This window comes from Cervus elaphus, chromosome 8 (genome assembly GCF_910594005.1).
Source record: "Cervus elaphus chromosome 8, mCerEla1.1, whole genome shotgun sequence".
NCBI classification, from domain to species: domain Eukaryota; kingdom Metazoa; phylum Chordata; class Mammalia; order Artiodactyla; family Cervidae; genus Cervus; species Cervus elaphus.
The window spans coordinates 44,643,641-44,668,436 of NC_057822.1; the positions used below are offsets into that span (position 1 = coordinate 44,643,641).

General features: G+C 41.6%; 1 protein-coding gene across 3 annotated transcripts in view; it reads right to left on the reverse strand.

Annotated features, from left to right (window-relative positions):
* Positions 1–1,031: 1,031 nt before the first annotated feature.
* Positions 1,032–24,796, reverse strand: part of LOC122698812 (aldehyde oxidase 2) — a 79,524-nt gene continuing 55,759 nt past the window's right edge. For 2 of the 3 annotated variants that reach the window (XM_043910436.1, XM_043910435.1), the window contains exons 28-36: positions 22,551–22,679; positions 20,700–20,774; positions 19,919–19,971; positions 17,311–17,425; positions 15,382–15,447; positions 15,080–15,268; positions 14,614–14,781; positions 3,786–3,861; positions 1,032–2,707 (exon numbers count right to left, since the gene is read on the reverse strand). In XM_043910436.1, coding sequence (XP_043766371.1) covers positions 3,808–3,861; positions 14,614–14,781; positions 15,080–15,268; positions 15,382–15,447; positions 17,311–17,425; positions 19,919–19,971; positions 20,700–20,774; positions 22,551–22,679 — 849 coding nt within the window. In that variant the 3' untranslated portion in view covers positions 1,032–2,707; positions 3,786–3,807. Of the gene's footprint in view, positions 2,708–3,785; positions 3,862–14,613; positions 14,782–15,079; positions 15,269–15,381; positions 15,448–17,306; positions 17,426–19,918; positions 19,972–20,699; positions 20,775–22,550; positions 22,680–24,796 lie in introns of those variants that run through there. The other variant, XM_043910437.1, reaches the window with a different exon arrangement.

The window sequence follows — 24,796 nt, forward strand, 5'->3', positions numbered from 1 at the left end:
CCAGTTATGTGAGACTGATCAAGTGTTTTTCACAGTTCCAGGGATACAGCTGGAAGCAGACTATTTTTTCATTTACTTGAGAGAAAACCCACCCAGAGAACCCAGGCTCTGAAGGCAAATATACAAATGCCTCCCGTGTACCCAAGACCCCGGGGGAAGAACTAGGAGGGTTCAGAGAGTCCAGATGAGTGTCAAGGATTGCAGTTTCTCACTTTTATGGGCACCAGGGTTCTTACATGGAAAAGGGGGTGGAATTGTCTAGACAGAGAAAGGGAACAGCATCTCGCTCAGTGGGTCCAGCTGGTATAATGGGCATGAGTGACTGGGCATTGTGGGACCAGCTATTTCTGATGGAGACAAAAACGTAAAAAGTAGCTAACAAAAGTGGTTAACACTCTGAACTTGTGTAAAAACTGTCTGGATGGGATGGTGATACTAGAATAAGTCTTTGCTCTGCACACCTTTGTATATATTTTTTTAACTGTGTGCATGTATTACTTATCCAAAAATTCTAGTTTTAAGTTTTATCCCTTACCAAGCCTTATAGGGGGCTTCCCTGGTGGCTCAGATGGTAAAGCATCTGCCTGGAATGTGGGAGACCCGGGTTCGACCCCTGGGTTGGGAAGATCCCCTGGAGAAGGAAATGGCAACCCACTCCAGTACTCTTGCCGGGAAAATTCCATGGACTGAGGAGCCTGGTAGGCTACAGTCCATGGGTCGCAAAGAGTTGGACACAACTGAGCAACTTTACTTACTTTACTAAGGCTTATAGAGCTCAAGGAACTGGTTTTTAGGATGTGGCTTCAAATATGTCTTTTAAAAAAAGTACTTATATCCACACCATCCAGATTTTAGTGTGTCAACTACATGAATAACTTTTATTCAGATCCCTCTGTTCTTAGTGCTTTATAGTTCTCAACCATGACAAATGAAAAATCCTTAGCCCTAATAGGCCAAATTTTAAAAAATTATGTTTATCATCATTTAAAATGACACAAATGATAAAAACACACGCATTTCTCACATTCATATTAGATTACACAGTTAAGGATTTTATTTTCAAGAGCCAAAACATTTTTTCTTTATTACTTTCAACTTATTTCACCCTGGCTACTCCCACTAAGTTCCCAGCTCTCCTGCTCCAGTGTGCAAGAGTCTTGTATCATTTATGCCCTGCCCATGACCCTTCTGCTCCTGTCCCACTTCCTCCCTTGGGCTCCTGTGGCCCGGTGGAGCCTCCCACCCCTGGACAGGCCCGTGGACAGCCACATCCCAGTCCCTTCAATCAGACGTGCTCATGGCCTTCAATGACCCTCAGAATAGACTACATGCCCAATCTTGGCCTTCTTTCCCCAGTCACCCAGCACTCTCAGTTCAGCCTCACCTTCTTCATTCACTCCAGGAGTCACTGCAGATGACTGGTGAGCCTGATGGTATGACTTCTGGTTGACAGAGCATCATTTTCCCCCCTGACTTTTTGGTCAAATGAGGCCTAATTCATATGCTGGTTTCTCCTTCTCTGAAGGCCCCTAAAATGCAGGCTAGTGGAATTTGATGGATTCTGCATGTTTTAACTACAGTATAAAGGTGATTACAATTCAGGATCCTTTTGCTCCACATTGTTGTTGTTGTAGTTCAGTCACCCAGTCGTGTCTGAATCTTTGCAACCCCATGGAGTGCAGAACACCAGGCTTCCCTGTCCCTCCCATCTCCGGAAGTTTGCTCAAGATCATGTCCATTGCATTGGTGATGCCATCCAGTCATCTCATCCTCTGTCACCCTCCTCTCCTTCTGCCCTCAATCTTTCCAAGCATCAAGGACTTTTCCAAGGAGTCGTCTGTTTGCATTAGATGAGCAAAATATTGGAGCTTCAGCTTCAGCATCAGTCTTTCCAATGAGTATTCAGGGTTGATTTCCCTTAAGATTGATTGGTTTGATCTCCTTGCTGTCCAAGGGACTTTCAAGAGTCTTCTCCAGCACCACAGTTCGAAGGCATTAATTCTTTGGCATTCTGCCTTCCTTATGGTGCAGCTCCATGGCACCTACTTCTACATGTGGAAAACTGAGCAGTTAAGCATTTCTGAAACTGATAACAGAGTGGATACTTTTCATAACCAAATTAAAAAAAAAAAGGGTTTTGTAATAATATATTAAAAATGTTTTTACATTGCTTTTCCCCTCCAAATTCCAAAAGAATGTTAACCAGTTGCATAGCTGGCTTACATGAGGAAAATATTCCTTTGCTGTCTAATGCACATACACAGACCCACAGCTACTCCACAGTTAAAACAAAATGATACAAAACCTTTAGGAATTTTGTGGTGTCCTTGCACTGAATCAAACACATCTCTGGGGAAACTAATCACATGTTCATTGCTGAGAAGTATCTTTCATTATAAAATTGTAACCTGGATTACTAGTTCAGTTAGATTGGATGGGCACATAAAGAGAAATACATGATATCTTCAGAAAAAAATCAACGTTATGCTCCTTGCTGTGACAAGTGCAGTGTTTGATTGGTGGCCTTTAGGCTAGAAAGTCTAAGTCAACAATTTGAAAGTAATGATTCATCTTTTTAATATAATAAAATCTGAATAATATTTCTAAATTTTGTGTCTTCCTCCCACACGCAACAATACAAGAATATCAGTTTGGAGTCCAGTTAGCATTAACAAACCATCTTTTCCCTTGTGAAAAACTGAAACTCCTGGGAAAAAAGAAAAGAGAATAATTATAAAGGGGTACAAATTTTGTATGTGAAGAGAACAATACGTAGTTGACAAAATGAACTGTAAGCTTCACAGATTTGAATGAGTACACTTAGGTAGTTACTTATTCTCCCTTGCCCTCCATGTCTCTCATTTATAAAATAAGAATCAGAGAGATCATATAAAATGAGATCAGAGGTTTTTAAAAAAAGATTATTTATTTTTGGCTGTGCTGGATCTTCATAGCTGCTCTGGCTTTCTCTAGTTGAGAAAAGCTGGGGCTACTCTCTCATTGTGCTCGGGCGTCTCACTGCAGTGGCCTCTCTTGCTGTGGATGGGGGCTCCAAGGCAGGAGGGCTTCAGTCGTGGTGGCTCCCCGGCTCCAGAGCACGGGCTCAGTAGTTGTGACTCACGGTCTTAGCTGGTCCGAGCCCGCGGGATCTTCCCTGACCAGGGATTAAACTCACGTTCACTGCGTTGGCAGGCAGATTCTTTACCACCGAGCCATTAAGGAAATCTGGTTTTGACACATTTTTAGCAGAGATTTAAAATGTTATGGGGAACACACACACATATATGATTTTAGTGTGGAATAAATTTAGTAAGGTCAATGTTCAGCACATAAAGCAAATACATAAGAAAGTTATGCTTCTCTGAAGAGTGCAAAAATTTGAAATTGCAGGTAAAGGAAGATAGATAAAGACTCAGGGAATTCCCGGTGGGTCAGTGGCTAAGAATCCATGCTCCCAATGCAGGAGGCCCAGGATCGATCCCTGGTCAGGGAACTAGATCTTGAACTAGTTGAACTATCTTGAACTATGCCACAACTAAAAGATTCTGCATGTTGCAGCTAAGACCCGGTGCAGCCAAATAAATAAATATTGAAAATATTGGATAAGATTAAAAAAGAAACAACTGTACTCTAATAAAGATTAATTTTTTTAAAAAAGGGTTTAAAAAGGAAACTTGATTGACACACTTGTGCAATCCTAAGATATCACAGAACACAACTTGAAAACCACTGGACTAGCTGATCTTGTCATTTTGAGTAATTCTCTTTCAGCTTATTGATCTTACCTTTAAGGCAATGACAGCCGTGTTATGCTACAGTGATAGACCAGGGTTTAAATGTCTTAGGATCATCTCTTGGGATCTAAGAAAGAAAGTAAATTAAATACTAAACATCATAATACCTTTGTAATATTTCACCAGGAAAATGATATCAAATCTGTAGGTTTTGAAAGATGTTTCTGATGGGAAGCAGCAGGATCTTCCTGGGGAATGGGATTGTACCGTGCCTTTCAAATGACAACTCTGAAAAGATAGAGGGTCAGCGCTGTCGTCTCTGCTAACCGTTACACTGCTAATTAAGAGGGCACGCTCTGGTGGTTCAGATGGTAAAGAATCTGCCTGCAAGCAGGAGGCCTCAGTTTGATCCCTGGATTGAGAAGATCTGGAGAAGGGAATGGCTATCCACTCCAGTATTCTTGCCTGGAGAATTCTATAGACAGAAGAACCTGGCTGGATACAGTCCATGTGGTCACAAAGAGTTGGACGTGAGTGAGCGACTGACCCTTTGCCTTTTTTGGATTTTTTACCTATCTTCTCTGCCTCTCAGATGTGAATCCCCAAGAGAATTATAAATCCAATGAAAATCTTTGTGGGAGGAGGATGGGAAGGGCAAAGGGGTTAGGCTGAGAGTTGCTTGTAGTTTACAGACCTAGACTCCCCTGCAGGGATCTGAGAAGAGCCCCATCTACATGCCTAGCCAAAATGGTTTGGCTCCAGTTAAACTCAGGCCCATTTCTCTATTCTGGGCTAGAAGCCCTAAGAATTTAACATCTTTGTCCTTCTTCCTTCTGGTCTGCAGCTCCCATCTGCAGAATTCTCTCTGCTGGGTTTGTCCCAAAGCAGAATAAGCAGAGTCTATATTCCCGCCTCCTCTGCTATCATGTTTTTGTTTGAAGAGTTGACTTTTAGTTACAAAAGTGTTAAAAACATAAAAAAACTTTCAAACATAAAAAAACTTTCTGTAAATAATGAAAAGTTATGAAGATTTCAGAAAGCTTGTCTCCTGATATTTATTTCACAAAAAAGCACAAAAGGAGGACAGAAAACCACAAACAAAAACACAGCCCAACCCCTAACCTGTCAGGATATCTTTACCAGTCCCATTCTTACTGTTCGCTTTCAATCTGTACTGAAATGTAAATAGAGGGCTAGTTTGCCCTCCTGCGAGGGACTTCCCTGATTCTCTAACCGAACTGCTGCACTGGAATTTACTTGGCTGTCTTACTTAGGGTCAGCCTGTTCCACCTGGACTGGGCTGGATGCAGGACAAAGCTCCTCAGTCTCGTCTGAGGTAGATTCAGGTCAGCTCATCTGTTAAATTGTAGTCTCTCCGAAAACCTGTTCCTATTCTTGTCACCAGACCAGGGTTCCTGGGGCACTCTTCTGCTTTGGGACTCAGATCAATGCTCATTCTCTTGCTGCCCCAGCCTTTGTGTGGCTCACCCACTCCCTGGCTTCTTGAGCGAGGACGCAATGTCCCTTTTTCCCTCAAGGATCCCGGCTCTGGGATGTAAACAGACCTTCACTGGCCTTTCATGATCTTCTCTCACTTCTCCCTTGTTTAGGGTCATCACTCCCTTTCTCCCTCCCCCTCTTTCTCCCTGTTGGTTCTTGATTGCTATGATTAAGGCAATATGTTGACTTTGGTGGTCAAGACTGATTCCACTTATAGCTAAACCTTCTGAAGTATATCTGTGCCCAGTCTCACTGGTTTCAACACCTAGTGTCATCAATCCAGGATTGTTCATCATCCTCACTGTGCAATAAAGGATGAACTCAGGAGGCCTCCATTGTCCAAACTCTGCACATTCCAAAGAAAGGGTTAGCCTTTGACCAACTCCTGGGAGGAACACCCCAGCTCTTGGAATATGCTGCCTTGTAAGAGCGCCTTTGTTTACCTGAGGTCTTAATAACATCACTTGACTTCTGGAAGGGCTGGACACTGAGTGACTAAGGTCAGCTTTGCACACAACCTGTGCCTATGTGACTGATCCCTAATAAAACTCCTGGACACCAAGGCTCAGCCGAGCTTCCCTGGCTGGCAATCCTTCATATATCTTCTTCTTCCACATTGTCGCTGGGGAAAGTAGGTGGCTCTCTGTGACTCCACTGGAAGAAGACACCCTGAAAGCCTCACCTGGTCTCTCCCGGACTTTGCCCCATGTGCCTTTGCCTTTGAGGATGTTAATCTATATCCTTTCACTGTAATAAGCCATCACCATGAATAGCAGCTTTCTGAGTTCTGGGAGCCCATCACTGAATCATCAAAACTGAAGATAGCCTTGGGGACTTCTGACCCAGTTGTCATCATCATCAATGTATATTGACCATTTACTACGTGTGACAGTTGCTGAATGCTTTTCATGTGTTTTATTCAAACCTTTTAACAACTTTATAAGGAAACTAGAGTTATTCTCTCCACGAACATTTCCTGCCATTTTATAAAAAAATTAAATTATCAGAGTGGTTAAATGCATTATCAAAAGTAGGGCTGGATGGGTGATTCATGTTGATGTATGGCAGAAACCAACACAATGTTGCAGAGCAATTACCCTTCAATTAAAAATACATTTTTTAAAGAAAATTAGGGCTGGGATCATAATCCCAGTGCCTTTGACTGCAGGGCCATATCGTAATCACAAAGCTAAGAAAGTGTGTCATAACTCCTTTCCCTGACTGGGTAAGATGGCTACCTTTTCCTGTTTCCCATTCTGCATCCCTTATTCCCTCTCTTAATCTGAGGGATGCCTCCAGTTTTGCCAGACTAAAGGAGCAACCTTCCAGAGACCAGGCAGGAGAACTTTTAGATGCAAAAATACATATTCACTAGCAGTTCATCCCCTTCGGCAGTAAGAAAGGTCACTGCATGAAGTCTCAGCACGTGTTGCCTCCTGGAACAAGCATGTTCAATGTGGGACCAGTTTCAGCACCAAACCTCTTCCAAGACAGCGTGAGAGGCAGGGAGGAGGAGGAGGAGGTGAAGAACGGGCCAGCTCACGGCTGTCTGAACGTGTGAAGGTGTGTGTGTGTGTGTGTGTCCCGCCTGTCTGACTGTGCGTGCCTCTCACGGGAGCAGGACCACAGGCTCGGCGTCCTGGGGGAGCCGCTGCAGCCGCCCAAGTCACGCGGTCTGTACCGCGCTCTGTATCACGGAATCCACGTGACTGAGGCATGACTGTGCTGCGCTGAGGTCCTGCCGGTCGTCTGCGGCCCAGCCTCTGGCAGAACAGGCTGGAGACCGCATGTTTCCACACGCTGCTGGAGTAGCTTCCAAAACCATAAGGAAAGGGCATGCAGGCTTGTAGGACTGGCAGTATATCTCCCCCTGCTCAGAGGAACGCAAGACTGTGTGTGGGCAGGATATGGGTTTGAGGACCAGCATCTGGGGGCGGACCAGCATCTGGGGGCGGACCAGCATCTGGGGGCGAACCAGCTGAGAACAGCGCAGGTAAAGTAGGCGGGTCACAGCCAGGAAGTGCTCACATGCCTTTCCTCCTCCATCTGCCAGGAAGCGCTTCCTTTCCTGAGCTAAACAGGCGGCACTGTTAATGTTGCCAACTCTCTCAGAGTGTGTGCACCTAGAAACGCGAAAGCAGCAGGGATGGAAAACGAGTCATGGGTCCTAATGAGGCAGAGGGAGGGGAGTAGCTGCAAGGAGGCTGTTTTAGGGTTTCCTTTTTTTTTCTAGTTTTTTCCAAATCAAAGTATAAATTGATTTACAATATTTTATATTTCACACGTACAGCATAGTGATTCAACATTTTTATGGATTATACTCCATTTAAAGTTATTACAGAATAGTGACTATATTTCCCTGTGCTGTACAATATATTCTTGTTATTTATTTTATATTGGGTTGTTATTATGGGAAAACCCAAATGAACTTTTTGGCCAACCCAATACATAGTAGCTTGTATCTTAAAAAAAATTTTTTTTTTTATTGTACCATACAGCATGTGGGATCTTTATTCCCTGACCAGGGATTGAACCCACACCTCCTGCATTTAGGATTGTGGAGTCTTAACCACTGGACCCCTGGGAAATCCAGTAGTTTTTTTGTATCTTTTAATCATAACGTTCCTCCCTCCTGCCCTCTCCGAACTGGTTATGTTTTAGGTTTTCAAAGTGGAGACGGTAAACGTCTTCAGAAAAAAGACATTCGTCAACTTTATAGAATTACAGGGCAGGACAAATTCTAGAAAGCAGTATTTTTCTAATTTTTAAGATTGTATATTCCTTTATGTCTCTGAATCATAAAGATTTTTTTTTTTTTAAAGGTTTTTTTTTTTTTAATGAAATAATTGTTTCTAAGTAAAGTCCTAATTTGAAAGTGCTGATTAGGCATTTTCTGTATACCTTTAAAGGAAATTTCCTCTTTTTTTCCTTGTCGTATTTTAAATGACTTTATAAAATACATTTCCCAAGAATTACAATTTTCTCACTCCCATCACTAGAGAGGAAATTTTGTATAGGAATGATATTTCTGATGGTTTCTGTTTGAGCCAGGCTGCTCTGTTGGGCTCAGGGCAGAAATTAACATCAGCAACACTGTTCTGACCAGGAGGGAACCACCTAAGAAAGGGCCCCTGGGGAAGAGCCACAGCTAATAACTGTAATCAAGGTAACCATACTGGTCGTGTGACATTTTTTTGGTCATACTGGCCAAAAAAATTTTCATATGATTATTCAAGTTGTAGAACTTCTTACAACAAAAATGCTCCAGGGACTTCCCTGGTTGCCCAGTGGTTACAACTGCATGCTACCAATGCAGAGGGCATGGGTTTGATTCCTGGTCCAGGAACCAAGGTCCCTTTTGCAACCAAAAGATTTAAAAAAAAAAAGCTCCAGGCTTCTTACCAGTGCCCGCTTCTCACTGATGCTTAAAGCCAGTTATCCGTGAAAGTGGCTGCTAAGTGTTAAGGGCTGGTTTTCTTCCTGCCCTTAGCAGGTCAGCTTGATTTAATGTGGAAAGTCTTTTTAAGCCTCTGGGAGAGGCATATTTTGAAAAAAGGTCATTAGCAGTCATGGATATTTGGTGGAGACCAGAACTATAATATTCATGTAGTGACTTGTATTTACACAGTACTTTTACATGCATTATTTTACTTAATTCAAAGGAAAAATACTGAATGTTTAACCATCATTTCTGTTGAAGAAGTAGCTATACACCGGTTTTTATTTACCTTGTGGTTATAAGAAGGTCATTAAAAGAAGAGATCTGGGACTTTCCAATGCTCATGTTCTAGTATACAGACCTTCTTACTTGTCAGAACAAATTGTCTTTTGACAAAAGTATTCACAGACCAAATACAAAGAGTATCAGTATGTTTCTAAAAAAAATTGTTTTCACAGTACAGTGCTGTATGCCAGTGTGAATCCTTACTTATCTCAACTAAAAGCTACCTTGGAGTTGGAGCAAATGTATCGGGTTATTCAAAACTTTCCTTTGGTAACATCTTCCAGAAAAACACGAACAAACTTTTAAAAAACCTGAAGAAACTTTTGGGCCACCTCAATAAATTCTAATGCAGGTTCAAATTTGCTCTAATGTGCCAAAAAAAAAAAAAAAAAAAAAAACTGGTCAAGAGCCAGGCTATGAGAATTTTAGGAGGCCTGTTGTGTGAATGAATGAGTTTCTAAAGATCTGAAGCAGTAGATCTGCATTGTGATAGAGGTTAGTTGCTAGGAAACTGCTGACTGGATAAGAACTATTCAGGTTTCACCCTGAAGATGTGAAGATAGAGTGGCTTGACCACATATTTCTATTTCTTTTATCTCTCTGCCATGGAAAACAACAACTGCAGCCTTTCAGTTTTGTTTTTTTCTACCAGGGAGGCAAGATCAGAGATTGATGACGAAGGCCATTTTGAGGACTACTTTGAATCCATTGAAACTGCCCCAGGGCATTTGCACTGGCTATTCTCCGCCTGGAATACACCCTTACCAGCTTCATGCTTGTTCCTCCACTTCATTTAGGCCTCAGATCAAACATGAATACTCCAGAGAAAGCTTCTTTAATAATTTAAAATAATCTATCACATGCTAGCTGCTTACTCTTCTGTTCTGTGTCACAATGTTTATCACCACCTGAAATTATATTGTGTATTTCTTTACTTGTTGACTGTCTGGCTTTCCCAATAGAATGTAGGATCCATTTGGCAGAGATTGACTATCTCAGTGTTTTTTTTCAGTTCCCAGCAGTGCCTGGCACATGGAAAGGGCTGAGTACGTATGCTAGATGAATGAATGGATTGTAGGATGAATGATCAAAGCTGGGCCTCATCTCTTACAACCCTTTGACTGTAAGAAAAGGTTAAGGCTAGGTTAGAAAAGTTTGTCCCGTTGACACTCAGGGATAACCCAGAGTTGGGCAAGCACTTACACTTTACAGCAATTGTCTTCCCCCTCTCCTATGCTGTAAACAGCTAGAGAGAGAGAAGGTGCCTGTGAGTCTAGTTCACCACTATACTCCTCAACCTCAAACTATGGAAGAAGGGAAATATTTAATTTCTTGAATTTGAATAAGACATGAAAGGTGAGCAGGGGATTAGCTGAGTGAGGAAAAGCAAGAAGATGATTCCAAGCAGCAGGAAGAGCTGGTGGAGGCATCTGTCCTTGACGTGTGGAACAGACAGATGAAAGCAAGTGTAGCTGGCGTGGAGAGACAAGGCGAGGTAAGATACCTCGTGTGGCAGGAGAAGTAGGGGAGTGCTGGCCAGGTTGAACTCCGCAGGTTTATAGGCTTGGCAGGGCAACATAAACAGTTTTATCTTTATCCTAACAGCGATGGGAAATTGTTCACCTTGTGTACATGCTAGAAGGACACAATCATATTTGTCACACCACACATCTCTGGTTGCAATGGGTGTAGGGAGACCAGTTACAAGACTGCTTTGACCCAGGCTAGAGAGATGGAAGTTGGACTTAGAATCTCTAGCAAGTAAGCTTCTTGAAGGTAGAGATCACTCTGTTTGATCCACTGCTGAATTCTCAGCACCTAGATTAATGCCAGGCACGTATTAGATCCTCAATAAATGTTTGTTTAACGCATGAATGACATAGTAGTTAGACATGGAGTCAATAGAAATGGAGGAAAATAGACTGACCTCACCTATATTTGAATCAATGAGAAGACAGCCTTCTTCAAATCCTTGACGAGACTTGGGTGATCCAACAGTTTCTCTGTTCTAGCCTACAGCCCAGTTACGAGGTCTATAACTGGTCTGCACCCTGTAAACCTGCAGAGTCCAGGGTTCAAAGCACTGACTCATTAGAAAAGACCCCGATGCTGGGGAAGACTGAGGGCAAGAGGAGAAGGCAGCAACACAGGATGAGATGGTTGGATGGCATCTGATGGCAACTGACTCAATGGACATGAATTTGAGCAAACTCAGGGAGAAAGTGAAGGACAGGGAGGCCTGGCATGCTGCAGTTCATGGGGTCACAAAAAGTTGGACATTATTTAGTGACTGAACAACAACAGGAACATGACTGGTGGAAGAGATTGTTAGGGGTTCAAACTGACAGGGTGTGATGAGGGACTAGCTACTGAGTATGAGAAAGAGAAATGTTGGGCCAAGTCCAGGGTTTCCGGTTTCTGTTACTATATGGATGGAGGAATACTGACATTTCCTGGGACAGGAAGTGACAGTAGAATCTATATTCGTGTGTTTCTGGTTCTCTTTGTTAAACTGAGATTCAGGACTTCCTCCCCTCTGTCTCTTTCAGGAGGCCCCGCTTAAGGCTGGCTCTAATTGTTCTCTCTCTTCTGATGTACAGCTGAGGAGGTTTGTAGGCTAGAAGAGAGAAACCATTGGGTAACCCAAGTCTTGTCAAGGATTTGAAGAAGGCTGTATTCTCATTGATTCATATATACATGAGGTCAGTGGAATTGCTAGGAATATTGTGGGTTGAGATAAAAATGAAAGATAAGAGGGAGGTGGGAGGGGGGTTCAGCATGGGGAACACATGTAAATCCATGGCTGATTCATGTCAATGTATGGCAAAAACCACTACAATATTGTAAAGTAATTAGCCTCCAACTAATAAAAATAAATGAAAAAAAAAAAGAATGAAAGGTAAATGGTCTTTCTCAACATTTTCTAAGTAGCCTTAATAATGGGAGGGTTGGTATTAAGAAGTTAAAACTTCTGCCCTGATCCTGCCTCCAAAAGTTGTTCCAGTGGCTATAAATAAAGATTATAAGTTTGGGGGATAAATAATTTTGGCCAGGTATTTTCTCTTTGGGTTTAAGCAACTATATTTTTTGAGTGACATTGCATGGGAAAATGACCTTCTCAATCCAGATTTCCTGTGAATGCAGGCTCAACCGAGTCACTCCCCATTATATTATTCAAATCTTTTAAAATATTTACATTAGGGATATCCCAATTTTGTAAAATGAGTATATAAATAGGATATATTATATATATAAACCTATATGAATATGTATAACATTCACTTTGCTATACAGCAGAAACTGACATAACGTTGCAAGCAAACTAAACTACAATAAAACTTTAAATAAATAAGACAAAAAACCCTATATAAATTAAAATGTGGTTAAAAGTGTGCATATGTATTTATAAATATATATACACATAACCCAAGATGGTTATGTTATGGTTATTATGGTTATTTTTGGTTAATAGGATTAGGGCTGATTTTAACTTTCATCTTATTCTTTTCAGCATTTTCTAGTTTTTCCATAATGGACATGTGTGACTTTTATGAAGATAAAACTGCTTGTTATGCAAATGAGGTTTGTAATATGAAATATAGATTATAAAATGAGGTGATATTTAGAATGTATCCGTTTATGAATATTTTAGAAAATAGGAGGTTACTCTCACATTGACTCTGATCATTTAGTTGATGGGTGTACAAATCAGTACATGCTTTATATCCATGAAGGCATTTATTAATCTTACCGTGAAACCATCAGATTTGGGAAAAAATGTGGCCTCCTTACATGGACCAGGTAGCTGACAGGCTGAGTTTCAAATGGTGAATGAAATTAAAGTGATTCACATTTTATCACAGCATGTGACAGAGTGACTGCCAGACAACTGGACTATTAAAAGAAGCCTGAAGTCTTGGAAATGAAGAAATTCATTTTCTAAAAGCTGGGACATTTGAAGGCTGAACATGTTCAACCAGGTAAGAAGGGAAGATTAGTATCTTCTATTGTGTTTTTTTGGTTACCTGAATCTGCCCCATTCCAGAAAAGGATATTTACTACTGCAAAAGGTGATGGAGAACTTCTGTCTAAAGGTCAGAAATGCTTGTGCTTTGGGGAGTGGAGGTCACATGGTTCTGCAGGTTCGTGTCACTGGTGCTGTTGTGAATGGGCAGACACAGCTCTCCAGGCCAGATCAGCCGGAGGAGTTCCTGCGGTGGAGGAGGGCAGGGTCTCTGGCCTTGACCATCTGAGGAGGGACTGGCCCCAGGCAGATGATTGGAATTCTTTCTATGGACAGTGCAATTGGCTGAGGGTCAGCCTGAGGGGCAGAACCATCTCTGGGAGATGGAGGGAAATCCAGGATGGTCAGTATTATTGGAGTCCAAGAAATGCTGAGTCAGATTTGGAGATGGGGAGAGGACTGGATCACTCAGGGGAAGGAAATGAGTAGTTATGACACATCCCTTTAAGTAATATTCCTAAATCCTGGGTCACTTTGTTCTTTCACGCTATGGCTGGCTGTTTTGAGGAGGTCAGTTAAGTATTTGGGTTTCTTTTAATATAGTTATGAAAACACATTTCTTTTAAGAAGAGAGGCAAAAACCACTACAATATTGTAAAGTAATTAGCCTCCAACTAATAAAAATAAATGAAAAAAAAAAAAAAAAAAAGAAGTAGAGAATCAGTTCTTTTCTCTCTAGGAGGCAATTATTACTTCTTTGGAGCCAGATGGTCTGGGCTTGAATCTTGACCTTGGGTAAATTACTATACCTCAGTTTCCTCAATAGTAAAATGAAGAAAGTCATAGTAGTTACCTGATAGAGTTGTAGGAGCTGTAGAGTAGTGAGATAATCTGTAAAATATTTAGTCAGTGTGAACTACCCTTACCATTGATGTAAGGAAGCTATGAGGAAATCAGTGCAGGGTGGAACCAATGACCCACCCAACATCGCGTGTCTGCCCCAGTCAGTAGGCTGGCATTGCTGTGTGCATGTGTGTATAGCAGATGGCTCCCAAATCCCCACCCCTGGGCTGGGAGGCACTGCTGTGAAATGAAATGAAGTAGAAAAGCATCAGCGGGACATGAGACCACATGTTTCCTGAATAAAGGACAGACTGGGTGTACTCTGTGTTTGTACAGGGGACGTGGAAAGTGACATTATCAAATACTTCTCCATGACCTGGGTTATTTTTTGTGTGTTTGTTTTTGTTGAAGAATTGGATAGGTTAGGTAGGATAGAGGGAGGGAATACTTAGAATGGTTTGGTGAAAACGGTCCGTTGTTTCATATTTAGCTGTTTGTTTCTGAAGCATCATAAATTATCCTACTTGAAGATTGCCCAGATGATTAAGTTACATAACATGGGGAAGTGCTTTTCATAAAGTTTAAATTACTACATATACTAAAAGGTATTTGTGTGAGTATTTTTATCATCTTGATGAGCTTGTATCTTATAATGTGCTCTTATAATCTGATTATAATTTACCTGAGTAAATTATATATAATTTATAATATGATATACATTTTATAGCTTATACATTTTTTATAATTTATATATAAGATTTATATATAATCTTATAATTTACCTGAGTAGTCTAAGATGCAAGATATAGAAAAATCACTTTTTAGGAAAATAAACAGTAATTCCATACCATCTCTGTGAACCGATCTGCACAGGCCATTCGAACCCATTCTGGAGTCGCTGGGCTCTTCACTGTGAAGTCCTCAGCTATGTCTCTTTCTTTGCGAGCTGCAGCCACAGCATCAGTGATGGCAAAGAACACGGATGACCCCAGGAACATCCCAGACTCCCCCAGGCCCTGCAAGGAAGCACATTTGTTTTAGAGGCTTCTACACTAGACCATCAGCCACTCTAGGTTAGGGGCAGGTCTTTTTCACCACTGTATCCCCAAATCCTAGCAGAGCATCTTACATACAATAATTTTCAATAATTGTTGACTGACTGACTTACTGACTGAGTGAAACTTGTGTACTCTTAGAAATCCTAGTATCACTTGAAGTTTAAAAATCCTGTGTGGGTTAAGTAGTTGTTCGATAGGAAAGGTAGTGTGTGTGTTTTTAAAAGCACATTGTGTAGTTGTAGATTTGAATGCTTACCTTGGATGAATAGAGGGTTAGTGGAGTTTGTGATGATGGCAACAAGGAGACATTAAACTCCTCTGGGACATCGCTGATGGCTGGAATTTTGTATTCATCTGGTCCTCGAGAGTACAGGACACCTTCTGGGGAATATTTCAGCTCTTCAGTGGTATAAAAGCCCATTCCCTGAATAAATGCACCTTCAACCTGAAGAGGGAAAAATGTCAGGCTCTGTGATATTGTGTGCTTTTCAGAAGGCCTTTACCAACCCCACAATGACTCTCAGGAAATGACATCCATCCAGATCGGGCAGCACCTACCTGCCCAATATCGATGGCCGGATTTAGACTGCAGCAGGCATCCATGACGATGTCTGTTCTGATTTTCTGCCAAAATTAAAATTACCTGACTGTAAAAACTTGAATTAAAAATACTATTTTAGGGTTTATTCAAATGGTCCCAATTTATTCCAGGACTCTTGCTGGTTGATTAGCACTACATGGAACCCCATCAACATTAGAGGTGGTAAGACATCTACCAAGCTCTTCAAATTTAGTGCTAGGAGGACTGTTGATGACCCCAGAAGGTCTTCTGCATTCATAGTTTTGGTTTATCTTAAGTGACTTTAAAGTCCATGATATGTGGGTGTGTCTGGGTATCACTTAGTAAATAAATAAGCCCAATTGTTCATCTGATTCTGAAGCTGGATTTGCGATTTTATTAAAATCATGAGCTCATCTAATCCTCATAGTGGTTTGCTCTAGCTGGTATTATTGCCATTTTACTGAGGAAGTCATGTAGCCACAGTGGCATGTATGAATTTGGGGATTTGTAAGATCTTGGGTGTATTAAGGGTGAGTGTTGAGACCAATTTACTTCCTTCCTGGAGAAACATCACACTAATCTGGCCCTTGTGTTGTGTTATTGGGCACGTGCACGCAGGTTGTGGAGAAGCCACAGAAAGCCCTGCGTGCCTGTGATAGACCTCAGGAATATCTTTGGTGCTACTGATCTCAGTACTACCTTTGGGATAATTGACTTCGGGGAGATATCACATCACTATATGCTTTTAAAGCATTTATTCAAGACAGTTTACTAAATTACCTAGTCAGATAGATAACTTGATATCAATAACCTCAGATATGCAGATGACACCATCCTTATGGCAGCAAAAAGGAACTAAAGAGCCTCTTGATGAAAGTGAAAGAGGAGAGTGAAAAAATGGCTTAAAACTCAACATTCAAAAAACTAAGATCATGGCATCCAGTCCCATCACTTCATGGCAAATAGATGGGAAAACAAGGGAAACAGTGATAGACTTCATTTTTTTGGCCTCCAAAATCACTGCAGATGGTGATTGCAGCCATGAAATTAAAAGACACTTGCTCCTTGAAAGAAAAGTTATGACCAACCTAGACAGCATATTAAAAAGCAGAGACATTACTTTTCTGACAAAGTCCGTCTAGTCAAAGCTATGGTTTTCCATTAGTCATGTATGGATGTGAGAGTTGGACTATACAGAAAGCTGAGTGTGGAAGAATTGATGCTTTTGAACTGTGGTGTTGCAGAAGACTCTTGAGAGTCCCTTGGACTGTAAGGAGATCCAACCAGTCTATCCTAGAGGAAATCAGTCCTGAATATTCATTGGAAAGACTGATGCTGAAGCTGAAACTCCAATACTTTGGCCACCTGATGTGAAGAACTGACTCCTTGGAAAAGACCCTGATGCTGGGAAAGAGTGAAGGCAGGAGGAGAAGGGGATGACTGAGGATGAGATGGTTGGATGGCATCACTGACTCAATGGACATGAGTTTGAGCAAGCTCTGGGAATTGGTGATGGACAGGGAAGCCTGGAGTGCTGCAGTCCATGAGGTCGCAAAGAGCAGGGCACGACTGAGTGACTAAACTGAACTGAGATAGGTAACTTGACCTTCCTTTAGGAATAGATCCTTTTTTTGAAAGACAAAAAAAAAAAAAAAAACCAACCCCACAAAACTTTGGAATGCAATTTTGTCTGAAATAGAATACAAAATTTAATGCATTTTAGGCTGTCATGAGCAATTCTTTCTCGACTACCTCTTTTTGGGTGGAAATTTAGGATGAAGCTGAATCTCTCGACATTCCCATGGAATTGAAAGAATCTTGTTCTTATTGTGCAAGTATTATATAATGAAAGGGCGTTATTAATGTAAACACATTTTGTTGTTGTTGTTCTAACTTGCCAAGAGGAAAGCTGTCAAATGACTTACTTTGTGGGCTCCTGTCAGGCAGTCAATTTCAACCTCAGAACAGGCTGCTCCATAGACATAGTAGGGGAAAGGGTCTCCCTCTCCCTTCTCCCAGTCCATGAAGGCCTTGTAGCCCCTAATGGAAGAAATAAAGTCCTTTAGCTTGGAAGGGGGTGCAAACAATATTGATTTGTTTTAAAAGTTACCAAAATTTTCATTAGCATTTTATTTGATTGTTGTTGACTGTGACCACCTTTTCAGCTCAATTAAACTGCTACCTGTGTTTGCAATCTAGCTTGTTGTAGCAACCCTAACATTTGCCTCCATTTTTAAAGAGGAAATTCTTTGTGCTTAAGTTAGGATGCCAAAAAAGGAGACACCAACAAGCTATTTCACTCGCTCCGGACCTCACAGGGTGTCTGTATCTTGAGGAATTAAGATTTGAGTTTTAGATTTGCCCATTGAAAACCTCAACTAATTTTTATTAGGGTTCCCAGCATCCGGGAAGTGACTGCTACTGCTGCTAGGTCGCTTCAGTCGTGTCTGACTCTGTGAGGGGCCCCTAGACTGTGCTAATTGAGCTCATAAGGGACTGACGGTAATACAGGGCTGGTGAAAAAGGGCCAGTAATTTGATGTGTTGTTCATGGAAGACGGACCCAGCTAGAGGGCTGATCTGCCCTTTCGTTGGGCAGATGAACTCAGGAATTTGGAACTCATTATGTACAGGGCAACAGACTGGTTCCAAATAGGAAAAGGAGTATGTCAAGGCTGTATATTGTCACCCTGCTTATTTAACTTATATGCAGAGCACGTCATGAGAAATGCTGGACTGGAGGGAGCACAAGCTGGAATCAAGATTGCTGGGAGAAATATCAATAACCTCAGATATTGCAGATGACATCACCCTTATGGCAGAAAGTGAAGAGGAACTAAAAAGCCTCTTGATGAAAGTGAAAGAGGAGAGTGAAAAAGTTGGCTTAAAGCTCAACATTCAGAAAACTAAGATCATGGCATCCGGTCCCATCACTTCATGGGAAATAGATGGGGAGACGGTGGAAACAGTGTCAGACTTTATTTTTGGGGGCTCCAAAATCACTGCAGATGGTGATTGCAGCCATGAAATTAAAAGACGCTTACTCCTTGGAAGGAAAGTTATGACCAACCTAGATAGCATATTAAAAAGCAGAAACATTACTTTGCCAACAAAGGTCCATCTGGTCAAGGCTATGGTTTTTCCAGTGGTCATGTATGGGTGTGAGAGTTGGACTGTGAAGAGGGCTGGGTGCCGAAGAATTGATGCTTTTGAACTGTGGTGTTGGAGCAGACTCTTGAGAGTCCCTAGGACTTCAAGGAGATCCAACCAGTCCATCCTAAAGGAGATCAGTCTTGGGTGTTCACTGGAAAGACTGATGCTGAAGCTGAAACTCCAATACTTTGACCACCTCATGCGAAGAGTTGACTCATTGGAAAAGACCCTGATGCTGGGAGGGATTGGGGGCAGGAGGATAAGGGGACGACAGAGGATGAGATGGCTGGATGGCATCACCGACTTGATGGACATGGGTTTGAGTAAATTCTGGGAGTTGGTGATGGACAGGGAGGCCTGGCATGCTGCGATTCATGGAGTCGCAAAGAGTTGGACACGACTGAGCGACTGAACTGAACTGAACTGATGTACAGGGCATTGGGCTGGCTGTTACCTTCTTTCTTCATGAGATTTTCTGTGTGTGTGTAGTTTGTTGGTTTGTTTCATTTGATTGTAAAACTAATGTCAATACTTCCTGCATTTGACAATCAGCTCTCCTCTTTGTGGGTGCTTCCCTGTTGGCTCAGCAGTAAAGAATCTGCCTGCAATGCAGGAGACACAGGAGATGCTGGTTCGATTCCTGGGTTGGAAAGATCTCCTGGAGGAGGGCATGGCAACCCACTTCAGCATTCTTGCCTGGAGAACCCCATGGACTGAGAAACCTGGTGGGCTACTGTCCATAGGGTTGCAAAGAGTTGGACATGACGGAAGTGACTGAGCATGCACACATGCTTATTTTTGTGTTTCATTTAATTAACATGCATCTACTGAGGGCCTTCACTGCCAGGCACTGCACCAGTGATGAGTGGTGATGACCATCCTATCCGTCTCTCCATCTCTCTTGTTTTGTTACCAATAATAGAACCCATTCAAAATTTTTTCTCCTTAGCTGGTACAATAACAATTTCCTTCTCATTGAGTTCAGAAGTAAAATTAAGCATCTTATCCATCTCTCTTGTCCAGAAAGGAGCTTCAAAATAGAAAGGTTTTATGATAAAGGGAGGGAGATTTGTAAAACTGAGTTGCAACTTATTTCTAATGATATCTTCTTACTACTCATAGTAAAGAATAGTAAATAATGATTAGATGTTACAATTCATATTTATTTATTTATTTTTACAAATTAGGGGTATTTTTATTATTTACTATTTCTTTGAACATAGCTCAAAGGCCTATGTGAAATCATGGAATTTGGGGCCTAGCAGGAACCTTAAGGACCACAAAATAAAAATTTATTTTACAAATGAAGGAACTGAGGGCCAGAGTGATTTGATGGCCTCATATTTTCTTAGCCAAGTCAAGGCATTATTGTAATTTTTACCTGAAGTATCCAGTAGCTGAAAGACTGATTCTTTGTTCAAAAGCAGCTTCTATCTGCAGAATGGGCATATTTAGTCAGAATAAGATAAACATACCATCTGAGAGGGGAAAATGAAAATATTCTATACACCAAAATTCACATTTGACAATTGTTACTGGTGCTTTGTTGCCAATAATAGGACCCATCTTAATATTTTTGCTCCTCGGCTGGTATACTAACAATCTCCTTCTGACTGAGTTCGGAAACCTAAATTAAGCAAATAAAATAGAATCTTGCTGCACTTCGTGATATAGGGGCTTAGTTCACAAGGTATTGACAGCTTCATTTCTAAGTGTCAGAACTCTGGCCAATGCGTGTGCCAGTGTGAGATAATTGTTTTAATGAAATAAGATATAGGACATTGCTAAGTTGGATGAAATAAGTCATTTCCCTTGAGGCATATTCACAGTTAGGCTTTTCAGTTTTCTCCCTCCCTACTTAAAGCATCACATTTTTACGGCTTAGGAAGGCTGTCTTTTCCTCTTTCCTATTCAGGCAGAGAGGGTAAGTCTCTGGTAATTCCTCACACACTTCTGTTGCTCCCCTCAGCGATGCTGTTTCCTGGCTCTTACTCTACTAACACCTGGGATATTTCATAAAGCAATCCTGGGAATCCTGCTCTCTCCACAGCGTCCTGCTCCTAGGACTGAGTCCGCGTGGGATGACCACGCACTACCACAGCACTCTCGGCCCCGGTGTGGACTACCTTCTCATTTGCAGTTACAGACAGAGCAGAACTTACCCATTCTTCCCAGGCACCTTCTGGGTTTTTCTTAATGATGGGCTCAAGGCGTTTCAGAAGGATCTGACAAGCATTCTTAAAAGAGTAAAGAAGTGAAGGCTCGTTAGAGAAGACTGTGGTGGTTAGGATTTGAAAGGATATTGAAAGGATTTGAAAAAACTTGAAAGAACATTGGTGGATAATTGATCAGTTCAGTGAATGCTTATGAGGTGCCTGACACCGACACAGGGGGAACTCAGGGATGGTATCACACCACTCCTGACCCCGAGGAGCGCATATTCTGTTAGAGAGTGTTTTCTCTTCCTCATTCATTTCCTGTGAAAACATGGGCTCAGTTGAATTTATACTTTCAGATCCCCTTTCTAAGAATATTCATGTTCTTAATTCCTTCCCCCTTTGTTCCTAACCCTAACCTTCTTTCATTTTTTCATGAAATGAAAAATTTCATGAAAATTTCATGATAAAATTTCTTTTCATTTTTTAGCCATTACGATCAGTGGAACAAAATTATTTTCATTCAGATTTGTGCTTTTCAGTCTATAACAATGATATGCCAGTATCCCTCTGGGTCTGAAATATTGTTCAACTCTCTGTCTGTCCTTTTATCCTTCTGTCTGTTCATCCATCCACCATCAAACTACTGCAGTTAAGGCATTGGCTTTGAGTGTGAAGTGAGAAAATAAATTTGTTTTTGTAATAAGCTATATCAACAAAGTTTCTGATTCTTGATACAGAAACCTAGAACTCTGGAAGACAGACTAATGCATGGTTTGGGCTGACAACCACCACACACTGAGGAGTTCTTGCTTTGTGTTTGAGTCTATCTAAAATTGGATGTTATGAATTTGAGGTTTCCCAACTTGTTCTGAGCAAAATGAGTCTATTTTTTGAGTCCTTTGGAGATGTCTCCACAATGATAAGATGGATTTGAAAGTGGTCTTTCTTGGTAGCATAATTGCAGTGTCCTGGGAGTAAGGACATATGTCTCCCCTCAGTGTCCCAGTGGAAAAAGTGGACGGTTTATAACAGAAACATGAAAAATAGATATTATTTCAAAAATACATGCAGTAAGATCTTTGAATTAAGAAATATGAAGTCATCATTCTATTCTGAATTAGTGAAGTTTATCTTTTTTATACATCGTTAAGAAAAATAAGTACAAAAAAAAGGAAATAGTAGAATTCTTACTGATGTAGAAACTTTAATTGCACCAGGTCTCCCTGGCTGGCTTCTGCTTGCCTACCTGCCTGTAAGAACCTGCGTGTGTCAGTGGAGCCTTGCACAGGTCTGCATTATGCAGCACCCAGATGTCATCTTTCTATGTCTCCCAGGGACAGAGACTGACTGTTTGCCAATATCTCCTCTTCCACAGAGCTGGGCCCATGGTTTCCCACTGCTCCAGGTTTCCCCAGCCTCCCCTGTTGTTGGACATTGCCCGAGGCTGTTCTGCTGATGGATGCTGACGGGAAGTGACTTGTATTCCTCCCAGGTCTTCCCCCATGCTCTTTCCCTTCTCTGGCTCACTCATGATACTCTGGGCAACCTTGAAAGCCACATGTTGAAGATGGAGGAACTGCCATCAATCTGGGTGCTCAAATGACCCAGCGTTCCTTCTGCACTATTATACGTACAAAAGAAGAACTTCTGTTGTGTTGGAGTCATTATATTCTGGGTCTATTTGTCACCTCAGTTTAGGTCCAACTGACACACTCTCCAGGCATTTTGGTCATCCCAAGCCTACACTCCGTGACACAGATGACTTCTCTGAAGCCAACCACTGTGCCTGTATCCAGTTACGAAAACCAGAGATGTGGGGAAAGCACCCAGGGAAAGACAGACAGGAGGAAGCACCTGCACGGCTCTGCCATTGGTGTCTGCTCCGATGGACGCTGCTGTAGCGATTGTGTTAGGCACCGTGGCTGTACTTGTTTCACAGATGTGCAAGTAAGACATGGGTATTTTTAATTCACGGCTGGCCACCTATGAGAAAAAGAAATAATTTCGAGTCTGGTAAGAACTTCTTTGAAGACTTGAGTCATTCTTTTTCTTAATTAAAAATTTATTTTTATTACATCCACAATATCCTCTAAAGCCTAAAATAATGCATCTTATAACAATTAAAACCACTTTTTAGTAAGACCTCATGCTAATTTTTGAAGTGTTTTCTTGGTACTATTCCACAGCAGTTCTTCAATTCAAATTTAGTGTACTTAGGATATTAAGGATTTCCTATTTTCTAAATTTTGCATGTGTAGAGAATAGGCCAAGTTGAATTTATTCAGATTTACTTGGTGACAGTGGCAGGAAGAGAGATAGAAATTAAACTGACTGATTCAGAGTTTGGTCTTAAGTCTGTTGGTACTTGTATCAGATGAACTTGCAAGGACTGTGAGGGCCTGTCTTATTTCTTGCCCTAGTTCCCACTTTAACTTTGCTTTTAAAAAATATTTATTAGTTAGTTGTGGCACATCAGACCTTTAGTTGCAGCATGCAAACTCTTAGTTGCAGCATGTGGGATCTAGTTCTCTGACCAGAGATCAAATCCAGACCCCCTGCATTGAAAACATGGAGTCTTAGCCACTGGACCACCGGGGAAGTGCCCCCAGCTTAACTTTAGCTTCCTCCTTCTTTTCTTCTGGGGCTCCCCAGGTGTTGCAGGGGTGAAGAATTCATCTGCTAATGCAGGAGACACAAAAGACTCGGGTTCAATTCTTGGGTTGGGAAGATCCTCTGGAGGAGGAAATGGCAACCCACTCCAATATTCTTGCCTGGGAAATCCCATGGTGGGCTGCAGTCCCCAGGGTCACAAAAGACTCAGACACGACTGAGCACATATGTCATGTCACTCTTTTCTTCTATCTGTTTCCACTTGATTATACTCCTCTAGTATGTGCTGTTCATTTTTTCTTTTCTGTTATTTTCATTCCAGTTTCTCTAGTGGACACATGTGGCAATGAAGATGTTTAACCAAGAAGAAATGAGAAAGAAAGAGAGGTAAGGAAGAAAAAAACATTATTTTGACTGATATTATTTTTTAGTTTTTGCAAAAACACTTTTTCTAGATGTCTGCAGGTATGAACCTGTTCATACTTGCTAACCTTCAGACTAATATTATTCAGTGACTGAATTTTTCCAGAAAGACACAAAATGAGAAAAAAAGAGGACAATTTGATTAACTCTTGGTGATGAAAATCCAAAAGGAATTTATTGGTTCACACACCTGGGAAGGATGGAGGAGTTATTGTCATGTATATCTGTATCTAGGGGCTTTGTGGTCTCATTCAGTTCCTCTCACAGTCTTTCACAGTCTTTCTATGATAATGGTCATGTTATTTCTAACTGTAGATGAGTTTCATCTTTGGCACAGAATTGCCCCTGACAACCCCTGGCCTATAGCATAGTGGCTAAGCAACCACAAGGGAAAAATAGTTCCTTTCTCCTGGCATCTACACAGCACCCCAGGAAAGGATGCTGATTAGATTTGCTTGGCCATGTCTTTTTCCCAGACTGATCTCTGCAGCCAGCAGGGTTCAGGAACCATGCCTGACCAGACCAGGGGCCTGTGTCTATATCTGTGGCAGGTGTTGGGGCAAGGAGGGGGATGAGGTTAAAAGGTACCAGAATTGAGGCATCCTTCAAAACTACATAGAGTGTGGGAGAGGCATTCCAAAGGAGCTGAGGGGCTGAGAGGTCAAAAGTTGCAGATGTGCACCATAACAATCTAGTAAATTATACATAAATCCCTATTAGCTCAGCTGGTAAAGAATCCGCCTGCAGTGTAGGAGACTCTGGTTCGATCCCTAGGTTAGAAAGATCCCCTGGAGAAAGGATAGGCTACCCACTCTAGTATTCTTGGGCTTCCCTGGTGACTCAGACTGTAAATAATCTGCATGCAATGCGGGACACCTGGGTTCTGAGTTCGATCCCTGGATAGGGAAGATCCCCTGGAGAAGGGAACAGCTACCCACTCCAGTATTCTTGCCTAGAAAATTCCCATGGACAGAGGAGCCTGGCATGCCACAGTCCATGGAATTGTGAAGAGTCTGAGACATGACTGACTGCCTTTCAGTTTCACAGTTAAATTTATTCAATTTAAT